The 20,343-nt window shown below is 35.1% G+C and overlaps 5 protein-coding genes across 5 annotated transcripts; 3 read left to right on the forward strand and 2 right to left on the reverse strand.

The window, feature by feature from the left end:
* Positions 1 to 3,641: 3,641 nt before the first annotated feature.
* Positions 3,642 to 6,409, forward strand: LOC120158918. Its single transcript, XM_039169647.1, has 4 exons — positions 3,642 to 4,007; positions 4,096 to 4,345; positions 4,456 to 4,926; positions 6,398 to 6,409. The coding sequence occupies exons 1-3, from the start codon at positions 3,642 to 3,644 to the stop codon at positions 4,653 to 4,655; spliced, it is 816 nt and encodes a 271-aa protein (XP_039025578.1). The 3' UTR covers positions 4,656 to 4,926; positions 6,398 to 6,409.
* Positions 6,410 to 6,847: 438 nt separating this feature from the next.
* Positions 6,848 to 7,311, forward strand: LOC120158919 (ethylene-responsive transcription factor ERF020-like). The gene has a single exon (XM_039169648.1). The coding sequence runs from the start codon at positions 6,880 to 6,882 to the stop codon at positions 7,309 to 7,311; it is 432 nt and encodes a 143-aa protein (XP_039025579.1). The 5' UTR covers positions 6,848 to 6,879.
* Positions 7,312 to 9,634: 2,323 nt separating this feature from the next.
* LOC120158934 (probable serine/threonine-protein kinase At1g09600) lies at positions 9,635 to 11,945 on the forward strand. The gene is made up of 6 exons (XM_039169655.1): positions 9,635 to 9,892; positions 10,185 to 10,469; positions 10,542 to 11,087; positions 11,197 to 11,297; positions 11,386 to 11,605; positions 11,758 to 11,945. Exons 1-6 carry the CDS (start codon positions 9,635 to 9,637, stop codon positions 11,890 to 11,892), a joined length of 1,545 nt encoding a protein of 514 aa, XP_039025586.1. The 3' UTR covers positions 11,893 to 11,945.
* An 809-nt stretch (positions 11,946 to 12,754) lies between these two features.
* Positions 12,755 to 15,665, reverse strand: LOC120158933. The gene is made up of 3 exons (XM_039169654.1): positions 13,951 to 15,665; positions 13,491 to 13,680; positions 12,755 to 13,113 (listed from the first exon to the last, which is right to left on the reverse strand). Exons 1-3 carry the CDS (start codon positions 15,595 to 15,597, stop codon positions 12,986 to 12,988), a joined length of 1,965 nt encoding a protein of 654 aa, XP_039025585.1. The 5' UTR covers positions 15,598 to 15,665; the 3' UTR covers positions 12,755 to 12,985.
* A 1,594-nt stretch (positions 15,666 to 17,259) lies between these two features.
* On the reverse strand, positions 17,260 to 18,208 carry LOC120158920 (phospholipase A1-II 6-like). The gene is made up of 3 exons (XM_039169649.1): positions 17,959 to 18,208; positions 17,690 to 17,916; positions 17,260 to 17,517 (listed from the first exon to the last, which is right to left on the reverse strand). Exons 1-3 carry the CDS (start codon positions 18,206 to 18,208, stop codon positions 17,260 to 17,262), a joined length of 735 nt encoding a protein of 244 aa, XP_039025580.1.
* Between the last annotated feature and the right edge of the window lie 2,135 nt (positions 18,209 to 20,343).

Below are 20,343 nucleotides of genomic sequence, written 5' to 3' on the forward strand. Positions count from 1 at the left end.
AGGTTCGGAAGGAAGGAAGGAGCGTGGTGTAACTGTGACAATGCCAGACCTCAACAACCCATGTTCCTACGTGCCGCATTCGTAGCCGCTGCTTTAGAACAGCCGTGCTTCACTTTATTCCCACGAATATTTTCAACTTTTTAAACCTAAAATTAAATAAATTTAAAAAAGATTAAACCTAAAATAGTTATATTCATTAAATTATTTAAAATTTAAATAAATTAAATTAATTTATAAATATTAAATATTAAATTTACTAAATTAAGATTAAATTGCTAAAAAATGTATGATAAAGTACTTAAATGGTTCTCTAACTATATGATGTTATTTTATTGAGTCTCTGATTATTAAAAATAATATAATTGAGGAACATTTTATATACTTTATCCTATAATTGGAATATAAGAAAAGTAGGATTACTATTTTATAACCTTTAACAGTCAAGAGGATGCCATTTTGTTGAGTCTCTTGATTATTAAAAATTATAAAATGATCATTCAATTATTCATATGTTTTAAACTCATCATTTCCCATTAAAAAATAACAATTGTCTGAGTTGGACGTTAACATACTAATTGTGATATGATAAAATCATATTTTAACGATATCTACTGATACCACCATTGCTTCGAAGCACCAGCTCAACAATATAATGTAAACGAATAGTCAATTCACAAAATACAACTCAAACGGTTCTCGGATCATATTTACATATCTCGGTCAACGTATTAACGTCTAACTCAGACGAACGATAATCTTTTAATAGAAAAAGATGAATTTGTAACATATGAATAGTCGAGTGACCATTTTATAATTTTTTAATAGTTGAATGACTCAACAAAATAGTGTCCTGTAGTCAGGGGATCATTTTGTAACTTTTAATAGTCGGAAGACTCGACAAAGTAGCGTCCTATGGTTGGGGGACCATTTGTGTACTTTACACAATTTATATAAGTTTTTGAGACCATGTATCTCTAAGTAGAATCAAATCATAATATCAGTGACCAATTTACTGAAAGAAGTTTGGTAACCAAAATAAAACTCTGTAATAGTTGGCTAACCAAACATGTTGTTTATCCTTTATTCTATCTGTTCAACTCCAATTCCATCAGCCATAGCGATGTTTTTGGCAACGCTCTACAAATGTATGTAACGTACCAAGTCAGGAGACCTTCACCGGAAAGGGTAAAATAGCAATTAAAAAAAAATTTGCAAATTGGTTCACCTGGGAGGATTTTAAAAATTAATGAACACTTGTTTTTGGTTTAGTTCTCGAAGTTTGGCTTTAGCTAACCGCAGATGATACGGGCTTTGTTAAGCGCTCGGAATTTGCACCAGCGATTCTGTTTGAACATGGACTGGCTTCAGTTTTCTAGCGCTAAAGCTGGAAGAAGATGAAACCACTTGAGCGCTGGGAATTTGATCTGGAAACTCTGTTTCTTGCTTGTTTCTTTTTGAACATGGCTTTGCTTCAGTTTTTCTTAATGATAAAGCTAGAAGAAGATGACACCAGCCTTGTTGCTTCAGCGCTGGGAATTTGTATGGACAACTCTGTTTCTTGTTTGGTTCTTTTTTACACATGGCTTGGCTTCTGTTTTTTTAACGCTAGGGCTAGAAGAAGTTGACACCAGCCAGCCATGTTACTTGAGCAGTGAGAATTTTCACCGGTTCTGTCTCTTGGTTGGTTCTTTCCGAAAATGGGTTTGCTTTAGTTTTGCTACTGCTAGGACTAGAAGATAACACCAGGCTATCACTTTTCGATAATCCAGACAATCTAGGTAAGCTAGTGTGTGGATTAGTAGTTTGCATTTGGGGTATTTTCTTTGATTGAATCGTCACTTTTATTGACCTTGACCTAGCTTAACCATCTTCGTCCAATATTTGGGACTTTCTTTCGCAATGGTGCACTAAGCTAAAGTTACGAGAGGGTTTGGCCACTGCGTTTGTTTTTTAGTTGAGACATTAAATGTTGGCCCAGAAGTCATTTGAGGCAAGTTTTTAGCATCGCCTATGTTTCATAGATAATTTAACAGGACGGACACATATTTTATATTAGTGTAAATTTAAACTTATAAATTTTAGAAGATAAAAATAAATTTTTAATAGAAAATAAATAAAAATATAAAATATATAATAATTTTAAAATTTTAGGGGACTGACCCCACCCACCCCCTCAGTCCATCCTTGATTAACTATAGACAGGGATAATCAAGGGGTGTTGGGGTACAATTGCATCCTATAAAAGTTTTAAATTATCTTATATTTTACGTTTTTCTTTATATTTTCTATTAATTATCTACTTTCGCATATCCTAAAATTTTATAGTTTTTCTTCCCATACAATTTTTAATATAACCTTTAAGTTCACATCCCTTACATAAATTTCTACATCCATCATGGTTATAAAGATATCTACACAGACGGAAGTAAAAATTTATGTTAAAGGATAAAGTTTTAAAATTTTAAAAGATACAAACCTATAAATTACGAAAATTAATTACCAAAACAAAATAAATAAATAAAATAAAATATTTTAAATATATTATATTTTGAACATTTTTGGGTGATTGTTGACTATAAAATCTGATCCATAGAAGTTATCCAAAATTTAAGATCCAGTTTTAAAATGTCAAACAAATCGAAGAAATACACACATTTATAACTTTGTAAGAAAAGAACATAAAATATCAAGTTTGTTGTAGGTTTTTACTCGAGGAATATGCTATCGAAGTGTAGTTTCTTATGGCATTTTTCGCGAGATATATAATAATTAGGCTTAATTAGAAAACAAGTGTTTAAATTATATTATTTTTTAAAAATAGGTGTATAATTTTTTTTTAGGTTTTAACGTTAAATATTATATATTAAGTGTTTGGTCCGTAACATGCATTAAATTTTACCATTAAATGATACGTATCATATTTATATATATTTTTTGCAAAATTTTTATCAATTAAAAAAACTTTAAAAAATCAATTTAAAAAAAAACTATTTTTAACCCCCCTGCGGCCTGCCCTTCCCCTTCCCCTTTTTACAGGCTTCCAGCGGCACCAATTTCCCCTGCTTAGTGGTGCTAATTCAACCCCCGACGCTAATTCAATATCCAAAGTTAAGCTCTTCATGGAAGGAGGGATGGAAGAGCTCGCTAAGGTGCCAATTGGGGAGGTTGATAAAGCTAAGCATACAAATCCCAGCAAATACTAAATCTATTTGGGTGGATTTTATGTTGGGACTAAATCCCGAGACTGCTATTCATCATGGGAGGGAGGAGGGAAATGGGAGAAAGGGAGTGGGAAAATTTCCCTAGGGATGATAGAGAGGGTAGGGGAGTTGTAGAGAGAGGGGAAAGGAGGGAAATACCGGGAGAACACGTGGACAAATTTTTTTAACGACAAAAACATTCATTAAATTTAACAGTATGTTATAAGGTAATCACTAAGACATTATATAGGTGTAAAAGTTAGATCAATTTAATAATTATTTTATAACAATTCAATAAAATTTAATGATTATTTTGTAATAGATCAATAAATTTAATGGTCATTTTACGAGTTTTAAAGGTTTAATAGCTAAAATAATTATTTGAACATAGTTCAACGACCTTTTATATACTTTATCCGAGAAATATAAAAATGTAGCATAATGATAGGTCCACATTCTTCCACTTGTGTATATATATCTATATCTCATAGCTCTCCTATTGTTGGATGTTTTGTGCAAGAGCATTTTCTTCTCTCCTCTTTTTCATTCGTGTCATTGGTAAGAAAAGGAGAAATTGGCAGTCTTATAGAAGAGAAGGCTCTTGATCAAACGTTTTATGGCCATCATTATGATCATCAACAGCAGAGGCTTGATCGTTATAACAGCCTCGAAGAGAAAATTTCAGAGTTTTTGAACAACGGGTACGCAGATTCCGATGCAACCGACGACTATGGATCAGACGACAACGAATCCATCGATGCTCTCCAGCACGACCTTTACTGGGAATCCCAGGAAGCCCTTCTTCAGGTATATATTACCTCTTCAAACAAAATTAACCATGAAATTGACCCGGATTTGGAATGTAATGGGTTAGGGTTATTTATGAATTGTGCAGGAAATCCTTGAGCGTTATGCGTTGGTGGGTGCCAAGTTACGGCAAGAAATCAATGGAATTATAGAGGAAGCGAGAGAGACGGTGTTTTGCAGCTGCAAAAACCAGAAGCAAACGCAAAAGCAAAGCCCGAGGACTGAAGCCGGTTGCATCAACTGCTTGCGCATGAGAGTTATACATCTGCTTTGTCGCAGGGGACTTAACGCCACTCTCTGTGTCTCGAAGTGGAAACACATCAAGAATCATCGTGCAGGTCCTTAATTTCCCGATTCACACGATTTTACGTTAGAAGAGGTGAATTTATAACTTGTAATCGATAAAGATAAAACCGGGGTAATTGTTTGGTTCATGTATTACTCGCAGGGACGCATGAATACATCAAGGTGATTGCGAGCACACGGGCCGAAGAAGCAGATCCCATTTGTGATCGAACCGGAGTTCAGGGACGAATTCGAGATCGCGAAAGCATGCGACGAGTACATGAAACTGGTCGACAAATTACCGGAGTGTTACGTGGGGAAGTCCGAGTACCTCAACCCCATTGTGGGAGTGATGTGCGATAGCGCCAAGAGGTCGATGGAGGAGCAGAAACTCCATATGGGTCCATGGAGAAAACGAAGCTTCGTGCAGATGAAATGGTCTAATTCTTCATGAACCATCGAGGCAGGTGCTGCATATATGTTGCTCAAAATCTAGGAAAACCGCTGCTGCTGGGAATTGTTTCCAAACTAAACATCGACCCTTCTTGATGATGGAGATGTTAACTAGCAAGGGGCAGATGCATTTTTGGTCTCATTAAATGATTATCACAGTGGCCAACTATTATGAATACAAGTACTGATTGCTATATAATTATGAGATATATTAGAAATTTTGTCAAGGAAAGCAAAACCCAAGTCCATGGTGCCCAATTTTGTATCCTGGAGAGACATTTATAATATGGGTATTGGGTCATATAGCCGTGAGGGTATGACTGTGCCGGCATATGAAAACATTTTGATTCACTGCAAAGTTTTGAAAAAAAAGAAGAATTGCTTATTAATTACATCATTGCTTTATAATTCAGTCTACGGTTCCATTCCTTCCAAGTAAGATTATATCATTGAATCATTTTCGCTTGATCGGATAACAATCAATTAAATTTATTAATCAATAAAAAGATATTTAAGGTGATAGAAAAATCATGGTTGAAACTAATAAGTTATTCTAGTTATAGCTATTCAAATGTTACATCATAATTGTGATTGTATTTAAAATATATTTGAGCTTTTTAAATTTATTCATGTTGATTCGAATAAGTTTATCTCGTTAATCACTATTGATTTATTCTTTCTGATATGGATAAAGAGTTGTTTTCGATAAGGTAATTATCGTCGACTGATGTTACTATGTGAGAGATTAAGACAGAAGGAGGAAGATAGATGTGAAGAAGGAGAAGTAAGTGGAACTGTCTCCTTTTAAGTTGTAGTTGAGAGATATTATAATGATCATAACTGATGGTGTAAGACAACTTATGTCTCACTCGTAGATCAATAGACTAAATAAATTTGATTATTAAAACTTGTATATCATTTGAAACTATTTATCTATACACTGCATTTAGTTTGGAAAAAAATTATTTAAAAATCTTAACCAGCGAAGGGTTAACAAATTCTAGAAATGATTATTTATTCCAAAACTAATAGTTAATCAAAGGGTAACTGAATAGTTTATATTTTTATGTTGACAATTTAAAGGACTGAATCAACTAACTAAATCAATTGGTTGGAGTCAATATTTAACGTTGAATGGTGAATCTCCACTTGAAATACGGTGGCAGCCACATATGATTCAAAATTAGTAGTGTGGAAATTGGTGATGTCATGCATTATGCAAGTTCGGGCTTCAGTTGAGTCTTTTCTGTAATGTTAATCCGTGGCTTGTAATTGAAATACGATCAAAATCAATTGGCACGTTTTTATCCCATGACTTTAAACCACGACTTGACCCTCTCAACCCAACTCTCACTGTATTCTGTTTTCCAGTTCACGAGACAGCCACCGACTTCGGATAATGTTTTTTTATTAAGTTAAATTGATTATAAATTAGTATCTGTTTTAAATATTCTCAACTATTTAAAAATAATTTTTAGGAACAACAACGATTTCTTTAACCATGGAGGTAAGTTGGTTCGTGCACATCGGATAATGTTTTTAAAATATAAATGTCTTTAATATAATATTGATTAAAGTTTTAATTAAAATTATACATTATAAAATAACAAACGATACATAATTTTTATAATATGTTTATTTATCTTACGAAGATTTATATAAAAGTTTATAGATTCCTTTTAATAATATAATTTTTAAAATTTGAATTTTCTTTAAAGTGTAATATATTCTACATTTATTAATATTTTAGAAAAATCACTGAACTTTTATGTATTATAGTAGTTTTTATAAATTTACTTTTTTTCTCTAAAAAATACAATAAAAAGGAAATTAATATGAACTCGAAGGATTTCAGAAGGGTTTTGTAATTATTTTTCCGAGTGCACGTCCAGTTTGACCTTCTTCAATATTTGAACCCTCCCTTTAATTTCCATGGACGGTCCAATTATATATTTTACAAAAGATTTTTCTATCTTATGTACGACTACACATTACTTTTTTTTATAAAAATGCCTTTGACTTTTTTCATTTTCCCAACCTATATAAGCTGTTCTTTCCATCCCCTTTCCTCACTTGTGTATCTCATTTCATTGCCTGTTTCCCTCTTCAATCCTTACTAGTATATCGTAAAGACATGAGTGGTTCTAGAGTAGAAGAGAGCTCCGGGAATGGAAGCAACGGCGAAAGGAAATACAAAGGAATCCGTCGTCGGAGATGGGGGAAATGGGTGTCGGAAATCCGAGTCCCGGGCAGCCAAGAACGGCTTTGGTTGGGGTCTTATTCGACACCGGAAGGCGCTGCGATCGCCCACGACATCGCGTTCTATTGCCTGCGTCAACCGTCTTCCTTAGACGTTCTCAACTTTCCGACCATGTTGCCTCCGAATGTCAATGCCGACATGTCCCCCAGGTCTATCCATAGAGCGGCAACGGATGCCGGCATGGCGGTCGATGCCATCCGGATGACGGAGTCCCGGCCCGTCGGTAATGACAATAGTGGGAGTGTAATTATGGGCGTGGAGACTGAGTCTTTGAGCATTTCCGTTGATGATTATCTCGAGTTTTGATGTCATAATAATGTATTAATCCATCTGCTATTAAGTTACACGCAGATCATTTTGTATATAGAAACTATGATTAGGGCTTTGTACTGCAGTTTCATGTATTGCTATTTTGATTAATGACAACCAAAATCACAAAGTAACAGCGATATTGTGAAGGTTGTTTAGCTCCCTTAATAATTTATTACTGAGAAACCAAGTACTTCTTTTCTTTAATTAGATCTTTTCTTCTAATTGTTTTCAGTTTACGAGACTTTCGTTACAAGTGAGTTTTTATTTTCTTTAGAGATATCAAGTTCGTAATTACTTTTGCTAATTATATTATTAAAAAGTTCGAATTTTTCTTTACGAATATTATCTTTTGTAATCACTTTAGAATATAAAAAAAAACTAAAGTCTAAATGATGTTAATTTTTGAAATGTCTGATATAACTTTACGATATATATTCGTATTAGTTTTAAAGATAAATTATGTACATAATCACTTAATTATATTAAAATGATTCTTTAATCATTAAATTTATAAAGTGATTATTAGACTTTTGATTTAGTTATAAAATGTCACTATACTGCTGGTTATAGTTATTTGTTGCACATTAAATTAAGAAGTCATATCTCATTTGGTCTACTAATTATCTTATAATTTTCTAATATTTTAAAGAATAAATCTAAAAATTTAAAATAATTAAATTTTATTGTTAAAATTATATTAAAAATAAAATTTTAATTTTTTAAACCATAAAATTCTTTAAAGACGAGAGTGCGCTTTAAATATGCCTCATTAGGTGGAAAACTATAAAGCAGGATGTTAGAAGTTAAAAAAAATATTAAATTATAAAATAAATATATAAAATGATGGTTTTAGACAATTATAAACTGAAGCATCAATTGCGCTATGAATCAAAACAAACTATACAAACCAAAAAGATTATTTTAGAATGGTTTGATGACCATTTATATAATTTATCCAATTCACGAGTTGATTGTCAGCAGAAATATTAAATGGACTTGGTATTTCGGCCGACTTAAATCTTAATGCCTTTTTTGTGTGGTTTATGGTTCGTTAACAATGTGCGCGTTTATATTAGTGTTATAAATAAAATAAATTAAGTTAAGATTTTAAATTTTTTAATAATATTTAAATTAAATTAATAAATTATTACATCAAATACTAATAATTACAATATATATTAACGTAGTTTTTAATAAAATAAGTGATTTAAAATAAAATTTACCCTAGCTTAAAAGAATATTAGGAGTACAAAGTAATTTGGGTCCAGAGAGGGAGGGGGTCAAATACGTCAAAATCTACTAAATTTACACGTGCTAAACAAGTTGGCAAGTTAGAAAGTTAAACAGCATCTAATCCAACTCCAGCAACGACCGGAAATTCAAATAGAATAATAATAATAATAATAATGTAATGGCACATGAATTTGGAGCTCAGATTATTTAAGTCATTAATAATATTAAATAAAATAACATAAAAACTATTTCATAAAACAAATGAAATTATATAAAAAATCTGTACAAACTAAGCTATTTCAACAGTGAATAAATTATTGTTATTTTTTGAGATCTTGAATTTGAATATCAAGATAGTGAGTATTCGTATTAATAAAAAAAGTATGCAAAATTTTAATTTTTATATAATATAATAATCTTATTCATAGGGTGAAGTGGTTAGAAACAAAATGGAAACAGAAATCTTACTAAGTTAAAATAATTGAAACAGACGAGGAGAAGTTAGAAACAAAAGTAAAAACAAAAAACCGAATCTTTGGTTTGTCGCAGTTTTAGGAGCTAATATCAGAATATCGCCTGCATTTAGTTTCTCACTTTTATTATTATTATTATTATTTTCATTTGCTACAGTATTGTCGTCTCTTTCCTTTCATCTTTCACTTTTATGTTCCAGGGTAAACAAAAAAACATAGGTTTTTGTTATTCTGGGAACAAATAACTTTAATATTTGTGTTCATTCCTGAGATTTTTATCTGGGTTTTCATTCATTTCCCCAGGCTTTTGGATTTCCTAGTAGTTTTGTTCTACCACCCATTTTCTCATTTCTCTTCTAACATTAGATATTTGTAAAAAAAAATACTGCATTATTCATTCTGATCATTCTGCAGTTATTCAGATCTTCATTGAAAAACTGAAAAAAAAAATATAAATACATGCATTGATTATCGGGAAAGAGTGTTAAATTCAGGCTTTACTTTCTGTTTAATACATGGTTAAAACACGGTTGTGTTTTAAACATATTAGCGAGATGCATGTATTCAGCTATCTATTCAAGAACAAGGAATCATTTAGGAAAAAGAATATAATGGGATGCCTTTGCTCAAAGGGAGCCAAAGATGACCACAATAAGGACAAAAACCGGAAGAAGAAATGCAATGGCAAGGCGTCATCAATGCAAGTGGTTGCTCCTTTACCCTCTCAAGAAGACGATGGGGCCGAAAAGGTCAGTATTTGTGATCAACATGATGCAGCCGAATGGCCAACATGGCTAGCTTCAATTGCAGGAGACGCTGTTAAAGGATGGAAGCCTCGTCGTGTTGAATCTTTCGAGAAGTTAGAAAAGGTAATTTCTCTGGGCGACCGCCCTGGTCAGCTCCGTCTGTCCATCCCTGTACATGACAGTGGCGGATGTATGTGGTTCTTTAGGGAGACACTGCATACTCATTATTTTAGTATTATTTTGATAAAAATGTTAAATTCAGTTTAATTTGTTAATGAGAATAGAAAAAATAAAAACATTTGCATACCTAATTTTTTTAGTATAAAGTATAAAAGATTTTGGACCCTATTTTTTAATTTCTAGATCCACCATTGGAACATGACCTAGACTTTTAACATGATTTTTGTATATGCAGATTGGTGAAGGAACTTACAGTAGTGTATATAAGGCCCGTGTAATAGAAACCGGCAAAATAGTTGCCATGAAGAAGGTTAAGTTTGTTAATATGGACCCGGAGAGTATTCGTTTCATGGCTAGGGAAATCGTTATTTTACGGAAGCTTGATCATCCGAATGTTATGAAGCTCGAAGGGATCATCGCTTCGCGGACGCCGCGCAGCTTGTTTCTTGTTTTCAAGTACATGGAGCATGACCTTGCAGGCCTTGCAGCAAGTCCTGGCATCAAGTTCACCGAACCACAGGTGAAATACATTCAATGTTTTATTTGCTTTTATCTTCTGTTGGTTCTTATAAGAATGTGATTGTTACTGTAGATTAAATGTTACATGCAACAACTGTTTAGTGGCCTCAAACACTGCCATAGCCGTGGCGTCCTGCACAGAGACATTAAGGGCTCGAATCTTCTGATAGGCGACAATGGAGTCCTTAAGATTGCGGATTTCGGTTTGGCTAGATGCTTTCAGGCCGATCCGAAGCAGCCACTAACGAGTCGTGTTGTAACTCTTTGGTACAGGGCACCCGAGCTTTTGCTCGGTGCCACCAAATACGGAGTCAGTGTAGATTTGTGGAGTGCCGGTTGCATACTTGCTGAGTTATTTGCTGGGAAGCCTATTATGCCTGGGAGAACGGAGGTTGAACAAATGCATAAGATATTTAAGCTGTGTGGTTCATCCTCAGAGGAGTTCTGGAAGAAAACAAAACTTCCACATGCAACAAGTTTCAAACCTCAAAAGCCTTACAATCGCCGGATCGCCGCAACTTTCGAAAACTTGCCTCTGTCTGCACTGTCTCTTGTCGAAAAGCTTCTTTCGTTTGAACCCGATAATCGAGGGACCGCTGCCTCAGCACTTAAATCTCAGGTATTTGTACACCCATCTACATGTATACAACTTATCAAGCCTGTTCACTATTGTTCCCCACTTCTTCAAATACGCATTCAATTAAATTTACTTTGTTTCTCCTCCTCAGTTCTTTAAAACAGAGCCTTTACCTTGTGATCCATCAAGCTTGCCAAAGTATGCTCCCAGCAAAGAACTAGACATCAGACATCGTGATGATGAAGCAAGAAGGTTCATTTTTCAGATACAAACTAGACTCGTGTGTTCTGTGTTCCTATTATCTTTTCCATTACTGTTGTGATTTTTAATGTAACTTCAGGAAAAGGGCAGAGACTATAAAGGGGAAAGGACCTGCATCTGTTAGAAGAGGTCCAAGAGATTTGAAGGCAGTGTCTACACCAGAATCCATTGCTGATGGACAGTCAAATTGTGATGCAGATTCTGCAGGATACAGCTGCGAATTAACAACACACACGTCTCAGGCAGCCAGCAGTTCCCTTAAGAAAGGTGACGGAGCATCCAACAAAGGTTCTGCATCGGTAAATAACCAACTGTTTCCGGCTTATTTCTAACTATTATTGTCATCATCGTGTCATCATTGTTGTTTTCTACAATCATTCTGCATACTTTTACAATAGCTGAGACCATGAGATTGCAGATTATCATATTATACAAATTCTATCTTTGGCAGGCTTATGCACCAAGGAAGAAAAATATCCAATACTCAGGACCAATGTTGCCTGCTGGAGGAAACATCGAGGATATGCTGAAAGAACACGAGAGGCAAATCCAGCAGGCTGTACGAAAAGCACGTCATGAGAAGTGAGTACCTGATAACAGTTGCATCATAATGGAGAAATGATTTTCAGAAAAATGAGAGAAGCTTGGTCGGAACCCGTGTAAACCTACTTGTACATAGCCAGAACAACACATACTGTGATTATGATGCTATATATATAACTTGGATGGGGAGAATTTTTGCATTGCTTGATGAAGTTGTTCAAAGTCGGAGGAAGGAATTTGTTGGGTTTCTACTTACTAGCAAAGCATGTATTTCCGTATAGTTGGATGAAGTAAGCACAGCTATTAGCTAACATTACTCTGTCATGTATATTTTTCTTCCCAATATCTAAAAGGATAGCTTTAACTTATGACAGCTCCTTTTGTCAATATCATTCAAAAAAATGTTTTTTATACAGTATGCATAATTTTATGTTGAGGTAAGGTGAACTTTTTAAAACTTTAGGGAACAAACTTTAATATTTAGGGGGTAAAAACAAATAATCAATAGAAAACAGACCCTATTTAAATTTTATGAGAAATTAAAATTTTCAGGGATGACCTCCCTACCAACCTCCTCTCGATCCATCCCTGTGTGTATATATGACTAGGAATATCAAATTATAAATATGTAATTCTTAGTTTTATACTAAAAATTATACTAGCAACTCAAATTATAGCAATCAGATGCAAACTAAATCCCCATTGCCGCTCCTTGCTCATCTTCACAGAAATATATATGCTTAAACTGTAGTCAATGACACCAGCGTAAACAGTCTTGGTTGTGTTCCTCTAAATAATAAGAGGAAAACACAGGTCTCCATTGAAAAACTTCTAATGTTGAATACTAAATTTGAGAACTGCTAACAGAACAGTTTCAGATGTTGTAAAATGAAAATGTGAGATCATTTGCCCTATACAAAGTTATCACCTAAATGAATCAACTTTAATTTACAATGAAGGAAAAAAAAATCAGTATATTGCAGTACAATTCTGAAAAGCCTTGTATATAACCTACCAATTTAGAAACAAACATGAGATTGTAAGAAATTTAAACGGTTTAATAGGCCTTTCATGGTGAATGCACGAATGATGATAATCCATGATCAACAGCTTCCTGTATCTTGAACTAAACATGATCATGCATCGATGCTAGGTCCGGGATATGCTGGCAGGCTCATAATCCGCTTGTCCAACACAGGGCCTCCAACAGTGAAATGATATAGACTCTGAAATTTTGATCCTTTAAGCCCAAGAAGTTCATGCACTGCAAAGTATTACAAAATGAAGAGAAAAAAAAAACATTACTCATGTTTGATCTTTAGGCAATGATGGGTCCAACTTTACAGATAGGGGATGGAGCAAGGGCAGGCTTTGTGTTATTCATGAAAAAGGAAGGAGTATGCTCGCCATTCCATTGCAAATATCTCAAATTAATGTACAAATTTCATCGACTCTGGCTTAAACACCGTAACCAAAGATGAGACCAGTCTTATACAACTACTGCCAAGAAAGCAGTACAGTCTGGATGAGACAGCTAACCTATTTTAATGTAAAACTTCATAAGACGACTAGGATACCATGTATAATCACCATTGATTAGGAATACTAGTTTAGAATAAAGATGAAGATGGAAAGACCTACCAGCATCATCAAAGAAGCAACCAATTCCAGTTGCAGATATGCCAACAGCATGTGCTTCAAGGTACAGCACCTGGCCAAGAACTCCAGTTTCCCAAAACAGTCTAGGATACATCCAAGCACCCTTCCCACTTAAGGTAGGTTCAAAGTGAGCCACCATTCCAAGGCTGAAGCAGCCATCACTAGCAATGTCCTGTGTGTAAGTTCAGCATTTCCGTTACAATAGAAACTATGCTTTGCAGGTTTGCACTCTCAAGAATTTTGCAAAAAGCTTTTCTCCACCTCGAAATTCATATTTAATGACCAGTACTTATGTTTTTAAATTTCATGCATTGATGGACTAGAGATAATAGCATATAATTAATATTTTTTTATTTCCCAAATCAAGCACTTTCCTAACAATTTGTCCAGGCACTGAACATAAAACCACAAAGAACAAAGCAATAAACAAAATGGCACACACCTGATGGCAAGAAAGGCATTTGGCAAGCTCTCGACAGTCACCAGTCGCAAGTTCATATAAAGGTAGATCATTGGGGCATCCCTCTGGTTTATTCCACTTAAACTCCAACTTGGTAGCCTTCTTAAGCTCCTCTAAGTGATCCTCATTTCTCACCAAAAAGTACAATCCCTTGGTCAAACCTATCACTCTATGAACAAACAGAGCAGCATGAATCTCAGCATCCCAAGAGAGAGCCCGAAACGGCAAGGCTAATTGCCTTCTATGCTTCTCCCCCTTCCCTGATGGAAGGCAATGCAACAAAATCTGATAAAATGTTTTTCTTTCCATTACAGTGACTCCATCCATATCAACTGCACTCCTCCTTTTCCTAACAACTTCCCTAATTGTTAAACCTTTGTAAGAGTTTTCACTACAAATTCCACTGCTTTTATATGGATCAACAGGAAATTCTCCCTTTTGAATCGTTAGTGGCTTCTTAACGGCCTCGGCTGTTCTATAAATTATATCCCAACAAACGTGTTCCTTGCTAAGCGAATTTGGCCTCCCTTTCCACTCCAAATTCGAAAACCCATTTATTGCAGAACTCAATTCCTTATAATTCACATCGAATTGATTACTCCCATTAGGAAAAACAAGAATCAAACAATCTGGGTGCTCAAATTCAATATCAGGAAACTTGCCTTTGATCGGTCTTGATGGGATTTTAAAGTCCGGGAAAATCTGAAGCCCCATTAGCTTCTCCAAATCCTTATATCCAAACCCATCTAGAAGCTTGACGTCCCAGCCTAGCGTTGCGGCAGCCATTGCAATAGCTCCAATCGCATGACCCACATCGTGGTTGCAGTACCGAAAGGCGCGTTCTCCGTATTTCCATGCTTCTCGCCAGAAAATAGAAGAAATCCCAATGAGAAATGAATTATCAGGGAAGAAGTTGGGGAAAACCCCAGAAGGGATTGGGGCTCGAAGCTCAAGAGAGTGTTCTTTGGGAGCATAATGGGCAACAAAAGGAGAATCGGAGATAGAGTCAATAGGCGGAGCAATAAGGTAAGCCTCAGTGGGGTGCAAATTGCCGCTGCTGGGGTTAACCCGAAGGGACCAGGTGGAGAACCCGGTGGTTTTCCAAGCTGATAGAGCCAAAGAATCGTAAAAGAATTGAGAGATCGTGGATTGGGTAATGGGTTTAGGGGGAGGAAGAGAATGGAACAGAGAAGAATACATAGGAGCGTCATCTGTGACTGCAACCGTCGGTTTGTTGTCAGTGGGGAAGTGAAGAAGAGGAAGCAGAGGAGCACAGATGTAGCGGCGAAAAGGGTTCGGTTGATTGGCCCAATCAAGGCCACGCGGTCCTCTGGCATAGTTGGTGAAACCGTGCTTCGTTTGATGATGGTATGTAAGGGCTTGAGCTATCTTTTCTTGCAGCTCTTCTTCTTTAGTGGGGTCTTTTACAGATGATGACGCCGAAGAAGAAGAAGAAGAAGAAGAAGAAGAAGAGGCCATTGGGATCATTGTTTTGTTTGGGAGTAGGACGGAGGCAGAAGTTGAAGGAAGAATGTGGAAACGTGGAGAGTTGAGCGGCAAAGAAAGTCTTGAAGGAAGGAATTTTGACGCCATAACAGAAATGACCCACTCAAACAAAGAAAAATCCATATTTTGTACCAATGCTATTGCTATGCTTCCATAACCAAGTGATAAATGGCCCAACTTTGACCTTGGACTCTAGAGTTTTGGGCTTAAGATTTAAAGTGGGATATAAATGCTATTGGGGTTTTTGGCCCATTAGGGCATCCGGATTTTCTATTTAGCCCATTAGGGCACCCGAGTTTTTATTTTGGAGAATACAAAAAATGCTATAGTGGAGCTGAAACTTATCACGTCGAGGTGATGAGTTCCAATAAAACATAATTTTATATTAAAATTTATCACATCGAGGTAAAAAGTTTGAATAAAAAATATTTTTTTATTAAAACTCGTTACCTCAATATTATAATTCCCAGCATGATAGAAAATACTAGATCCCAAAATAAAAGTGTTTGTCCTATTTTACAAATTTTTTTATCGGGCTACCCTATTGGGCCAAAAATACAAGGCTATTGTACCAATGGGTGAGAAGAGAAGAGAGATTGTGATAGTGTTCTTTTTCTAATTTGAATAAAGAATTACAAATAATAGCTTTATGAAAAATGATGACTAATTGAAAGAGATAAAAAGAGAGAATTTATTTATTTTTTATTTTTATATGATGATTTATATACAAGTCTTTAATGTTAGTGTTAGGTCTAAATAATTATAATTATTAGTAGGTTGATAGGGTAAATAGATATGACTATCAGATAATAAATTTAATTAGTATATTATGTGAACTTGTCAGAGGTTATAACTGTTTAAAGGATATGGAATTTCGAGACTTCAAAGAAATTTGAAGACTTTGAAGAACTTTAAAGGAATGCTAATAGAGTTGTAGCTCATGGAGAAGATTTCGAGGAGATATAATATTAGTTTAATTTTTTTAATAAAATTAGAGGTTTTGAATTTTAACAAAAGACAATTAAATTGAGAAAACTAAAAAATCGAAGTTTTTTTTTTAAAAAAAGAGCAGAATTGGCTTATCAACACCTTACAAAACCAGCTATCAGCAGTAAGACAAACAAATACACTAAGCTAAAGCACATCTTATTGATCCCCGTTAACCAAAACCATCACTTATCACCCCGTTAACGAAAAAATAAAAAATACAACAGACGAAACACAATACATTAATTTATTATGATTAAATCAAACAACATAAACAAAGACTGTTATATTACAGTCCCTGTTATTTATACAACGCGATAAACACCGGTAGTAAACAGGAAATGCGACCACTATGAAGGCCGCTTATTTATATCTTATCTTAAACACACACAAGCTGATTAAATATTAAGAGGTTTAACCTTCCAGTGGCCATGGTCCTCTTGTTCCATTCTTTTCCGATTCCTACCATCCCACCAGTAAGTAGGAACTCCATACTCAACTTTCTTACCATGGTCCTCTTGTTCCATTCTTTTCCGATTCTTTTCCAGATGAAATTTGCATCCTTCGTGCTCGCCTGCAATCGCATGCACTTATACGTCCATATTGTGAGCGCTGAAAAAGTCATTCACCCAGCTTCTTTTCTCTATTATACCCTCCGCCTCCGTATCACTATCAGTATATGCCCTATCCAGCGGATTCCATTTCAAGTAGTTTGATTTGTTGCTATTAACTGTTCACTTTTTCCCCAGATGGGTGTAGGGAGAAAATGGCATTTTTGGAACGTTGCCCTTTGCGTTTTTAATGCGTAGAATATGAAGATGATCCAGTTTGCTGGATAATTTCTCCAGACCACAGCCTCCGACGCGAGGAGCGCCGTATGTGAAGGCTGTCACCATGCACGGCGGCAAATGATATGAACTGGCCCTGTTGGATCCATTTGCAACTGTCCATTGCGTTGAGCGTGGCCAGGACTCCACCCAAGCTAAACCTTGTGACGGTGGTGCTTGCTTCTTCGTCTTTGTATTTAGTCAGCAGTTCTTTCAAGGCTTCACGTACCTGCATGTGCATGCATGCATGCAGTCGTGCGTATTTAGCTGATCAAATAAATAGTAAGAATCGAGTGGAGCGAAGTCTATAAAATCATGAATCAAGTCGAATGGGGTCTAAAATTTTAATTTTTTCAAATCAAGTTAAATTTTGTTCACCCTAACATATTCAGATAAATTACCTGGCGTATGGCACTCGTCTTCACATCAATAGAATCCGACCTTGTTTCTGTATAGAGAGAAAGGAAGCCGGAGTGCACCATTGCCTCAGATTCAGTCCCGAACAGTTGTTCAGCAGATTGTTGAGTGGAGTTGAGATTATTAAGCCACTCGGAGAAAGTTACGGTTCCTCTCCGAGCAATTAAAATGTCTCTCCTTCCAAGAACACGCTTCCCATCGTCCGTGGTCACTGCCACAAACCCAAACTACGCGGGATTAACGACTTCCGAACCTGCATAAATGTAATGAGACACGTAGTACTTGAACTCATTTCCTTTTACAAGGCCGGCCTCTTGGAAAAACCTCTCTTTGGGAAGTTGACCGTGTTTGTTGTAATTAAAAAGGTCTCCGACGGAGCCGGTCCTTTGGCCGTAGTGAATGATGTAGCGACGGAGATCGAGATCTAGGGGATGGAGTAGACCATCCCAGCTGTCCTCGCCGCTCAGTTTTCTCCATCGAGATGCTATGCCGGAGTTAGCCATTGATCACTCTTATTTTCTGTTTTCTTGTTGTAGTGAGTAGTATTGTTGGTTCTTTATATGGAGCACTTGTGGCTAAAAGCAGGTGGAACAGGAACCCATATGAATCCAAGCTAGGTGAGAGCTTACCTCTTGAAGTCACCACAGATAAATCACACTAAACTAATGGGTTCATTTTGAATATGAATTTCTTTGTCCTTTCAAAGCTAAATTATAATTCATTTATTCCAAATTAATATTATTATATAATAGTGATCCAAAAATACTTTTGAAAGTATGTACATATATGTTAATAATATAAATTTTTTAAAATGGGGTGAATATAAATAAAATTTTAGAATGGATACCGTTAATAAAATAAGTAATTAATAAAAAAAAACTCAGATTTTAAGGTAAATACAAAAAAATTCAAGATAACTCGATCAATAAAATAAATAAGTAATGAAAGACAATTCAAATATCAGGATGGACACGATAAGCTATTGCTTTGCATTGATATATGTAAATATACCTAAATGTTGGTGGATGCCATGCTAATATAATAAGAGGATTTGTTGCATCTACCTTCTCGAAGCTTTTACTTATTAGAAGATTAAACACGTTGAGAAACATATTATTATTTGTTAGTATTGCCAGTACACCCGCAAAATTAGGTGGAAGCGAAGGTTTATATAAGAACTATGTTTTAGAAGTATAGACTGCATACGTTGAAAGTGTATTTTTTGGCATTCAAGTTTAAGCACAATAATTAAGTGTAATCACCATTTTTACCTTAGCCTCCAGCTGCTGCCAGCACTTCAACAACACCTGTCCCTCCACCACAACATCATTCCAGTAGCTTCCACCAACAACAGCTAGTCCTCCACATTTCAGCACCAGCAACTTCCACTAAACCAGCTGCCCCTCCACGCGCACCAACAGCAGCCACACATGCGAGGAGAAAGAGAAAATCATCTTTGATTCTTATTTTGTAAACTGAGCTATAAAAACCCTAGAACAATATGTAATTTTTTATAGAGGAATCAATACCAATACAAAGAAAATCAGAAAGAAAAATATAGCAAAGTTTATGTTTACATTTGGACTTTATTTTCAGTTTGATATTTTATATTTTATATTATTTTATTCGAAATAAAAAAAATCAGTAAGAAAAAAAAAACAGAAATATAAAGGAACGATTTTACCTTGTTCATAGTTCTTCGTCGGAGTCTAGGTCGTCGGGGAAACATCGGTTGAAAAATCAGAGGAAAGTTTGAGATTTTCAGTCTCGTTTTTGGTAGTTTAATACCAAATCGGGATTTAATTTTTTTAGGATAAATTTTAGGTTCGGGTTTTGTGTGGGGATGATCGGAAAAGTGTTTGGCCACCGATTTACTGTAACACCCCCAACCCGTTTCCGACCCGGATACGAGTCCGAAGTGTCACATTGACTTTTCAAACATTTATTAGTATAAAATAGTGAGTAATCAAAACTTTTATAACATATAAATGACTCGTTTACATAAAAGACATTTTCATTATTACAAAACCAATCAGAGCATGTATCTTTCACTTATTATTTCCATATAACTATTCGAAACATTTATAAAACGGTTCATAGCTTAAACAATAGATTCTTTTGGAAAACATGCCAACTAGAACTTTATATACTAAAATACATATTATTCACATCTTTTCTGATCTGACCTTTAGTAAGGAGAACTGACCTTTCTTGCTCCAAATTGCTCTTTCCTCTTCTCGAAACCTACGTGTAAATCACTTACACGCTAAGTCAAAGACTTAGTGAGGCATATAAACATATAAGGTAAACGGTAACTAATAATCATACCTAAACAATTCTTACTATCATTTCATACCACTCATACTTTTACATGTAACGAATATATGCATACATATATGTCATTATCATTCATATATCTTATCTCATGTTCCTATGATCTCTTATGTCCATATCATATAACATATACCATAACCAATTGCACATACACATACCATGTCATGTAAACCATATATATATTTATCATAAACACGTACACCCAATCAATTATATTATCATCTTCATTTCTTTCTTATTTTATCACTATCATTGATTCCTTTCATCATATAGTCTTATAAGTTACCATTTGTACAATCAATCA

This window comes from Hibiscus syriacus, unplaced genomic scaffold (assembly GCF_006381635.1).
Source record: "Hibiscus syriacus cultivar Baekdansim isolate YM2019G1 unplaced genomic scaffold, ASM638163v2 tig00111332_pilon, whole genome shotgun sequence".
Taxonomy (NCBI): domain Eukaryota; kingdom Viridiplantae; phylum Streptophyta; class Magnoliopsida; order Malvales; family Malvaceae; genus Hibiscus; species Hibiscus syriacus.